This window comes from Heteronotia binoei, chromosome 8 (genome assembly GCF_032191835.1).
Source record: "Heteronotia binoei isolate CCM8104 ecotype False Entrance Well chromosome 8, APGP_CSIRO_Hbin_v1, whole genome shotgun sequence".
Lineage (NCBI taxonomy): Eukaryota > Metazoa > Chordata > Lepidosauria > Squamata > Gekkonidae > Heteronotia > Heteronotia binoei.
In genome coordinates, this window is record NC_083230.1 from 28,285,620 (window position 1) to 28,287,917 (window position 2,298).

Sequence of the window (2,298 nt, forward strand, 5' to 3'; positions counted from 1 at the left end):
GTAGTTGGAACAACCACTGGGCACGGTGGTATTTTCTCAGGCAAGAAGCAGGAGATTGCATTCATGCCTGGGAAATCAAAAGGCGAACTGCCCGCCCCGAGACTACTCACAGAGCAGAAGACTGGGCCCGTTTGTTGGCCAAGGACCCATTAGCTCTGGGGGAGTTTCGCTTGCGAAGTTGCCAACAGTGCCTTGACAAAAACGGTCCACCCAATCCCTCATCCAACCCCCTTCCAGAACTTGCCTGGTGGATTAATGCTTTGGATCGAGGGTGGGACCCCCTTTGATACAAAGACGGTAATTGAAAACTACTTTGGTGAGTAAATGGCATAAGTCCCTAGGCCCACCTCCCAGGGGCACTGATTCTCTGTTGGTGCGTCCCAAGACACCATAGGCACAATATTGGCTTGTGGAAAGGGGAGCATGGGGAGGCAACTGTATGGTTGCTGAAGGGTCCAATTAGATGGCCGCCTGGATGCTTGAGACTAAACCAGGCACGAGGGTGCTTCCTGAGAGAATTGGGGAGGGCCCCTTATTTGCTTGGAGGATCAAAGGCCAAACGGCCACCCCTGAAAGATTAGAGGTTGAATTGCCTCTCCAGCTTGGGCCGCCACTGAGGATCTGACAAAGATAGGTCGACCCTCTTTGGAAGCCTTCCAATTGGCAAAGAGTTAGAATCAGAGTCACGTTTCAGATTGTTTAGAAGTTTATATTGCCTTGCTGTGTGAAATATATCTGCAATGTTGCGTAACTGTGGCCTCGCTGAGAGAAAAACGGGAAGTGCAGAATGTGGTTAAGTTAGTAAGACTACAAAAGGGAAGTACATGTGTTTTACTCCGGGAGATTTCTGGAGACAGCCCCAAAGATGCTATTTTATTAAGGCAGACAAGCTGTGGGTTGGCTTGTGCTGTGACTATGACTGTAATACTGATACCGTGTAGGGGAAAAGCACCTAGGAGAACTAATTATGTCCCACTTATGGGTTAGGGTGTTTGTGGTTTGGATGATTCTGTTAATGTGTTATTTTGAATGATGTATGGCTACAAGATACCCTATTCTTGAACTAGCATTTCAGTTTCAGGACAAGGCAAATTTAGTTAAGACACCCCCGGGAATTAAGTATTGAGGTATTGAGCAGTGTTTGTTGCTACCCCTGGCAGGGAGCAGGGTTTAGGCCCAATGCAAGGCTCCCAGTCTTTTGCCACCTAGACTCGTTTAGACTTCACCCTTGCCCCTTTAGTGGCTAAAAATTGAAGAATTCCAGATCTATGGGCCCTCCCTAGAGAGAAGTGCTCCAGAAGCAAGTCCTCTGCCTCTGGTCAGCTTACCTTTCAGAGGAAGTCCCCATCAGCTATGTGGAAACCCCCCTCAGCCATCTGACGCCATCGGATGTCCTTTCCCCACTTCCGAGCCATGACCAAGCTCATAAGTGAAGTGATTTGAGCCTGGTTGTTGAAAACGGAGTATGCGTCCTGAGATCAAGGCTGCTCTGCATTTCATCACCTTCCACCTGTATAACAAGCTCCCCCGGAGACGGGTTGACCAGTTTGGAGAAGAGCTAGGACAGCTGCTACAGAAGAAATATGAGGGCCACTGGTACCCAGAGAAGCCTTTGCAGGGTTCAGGCTATCGTTGTGTGCACCTTGGGAAGGTAATAGATCCTATAGTACAACTGGCAGCCAAGAGAAGTGGACTGACTGTAGAAGATGTGCAGGCCAGTATCCCTGCAGAGTTGACTGTGTGGATTGACCCATTTGAAGTTTCCTACCAATTTGGGGGAGAAGGGCCAATCGAGACTGTGTACCTGAAGGACAGTAGGGGTTGCAGCATAGCAGACAAGAGAAGCAGAAGTGGGCTCAACCCTGAAGCCCAGGCGTTTGTCCCCACTAGAAGTCAGAATACCGTTTTGTCCAGCCCTCCACCTCCATCTTCTGACCAGTCTCTTAGTCCGACCTTTACCGCCGTGACTTTTGCAGCTACCAGGTTTGGCTCCACTAAAGTGAAGAAAAGCCACAGAAAGTTGAGTTGGGGCATTGTTCACCCAGCAAAATAAGAGGTTGGGAAGCAAGAGCTCGCCTAAGTGAGGCAGGCTGCCAGGACACTTATTTGGACAGGCTTTCACTTTTTACCTTTTTCTAAGGCGTCAACGGCCTGGGAGAATGGCGGAGAAAGTGTCACCAGCCCCTCCACCGGGAGTCGTGCAAGAACCCCAGGCTGAGGTCTGCTCTGATGGGACTCATGAGCCAGAAGAAGATGGTTCCCAGACAGCAATCCCTCGTAGGGGCCGACCCAAGAAGG

The 2,298-nt window shown here is 49.9% G+C and overlaps 1 protein-coding gene across 1 annotated transcript; it reads left to right on the forward strand.

The window, feature by feature from the left end:
• Positions 1 to 1,465: 1,465 nt before the first annotated feature.
• LOC132575708 (protein Tob2-like) lies at positions 1,466 to 2,053 on the forward strand. The gene has a single exon (XM_060244400.1). The coding sequence runs from the start codon at positions 1,466 to 1,468 to the stop codon at positions 2,051 to 2,053; it is 588 nt and encodes a 195-aa protein (XP_060100383.1).
• The last annotated feature ends 245 nt before the right edge of the window (positions 2,054 to 2,298 follow it).

Bases quoted from the DNA above. Each gene is read 5' to 3' on its own strand.
- LOC132575708 (XM_060244400.1), top strand. From the start codon at position 1,466: ATGCGTCCTGAGATCAAGGCTGCTCTGCATTTCATCACCTTCCACCTG.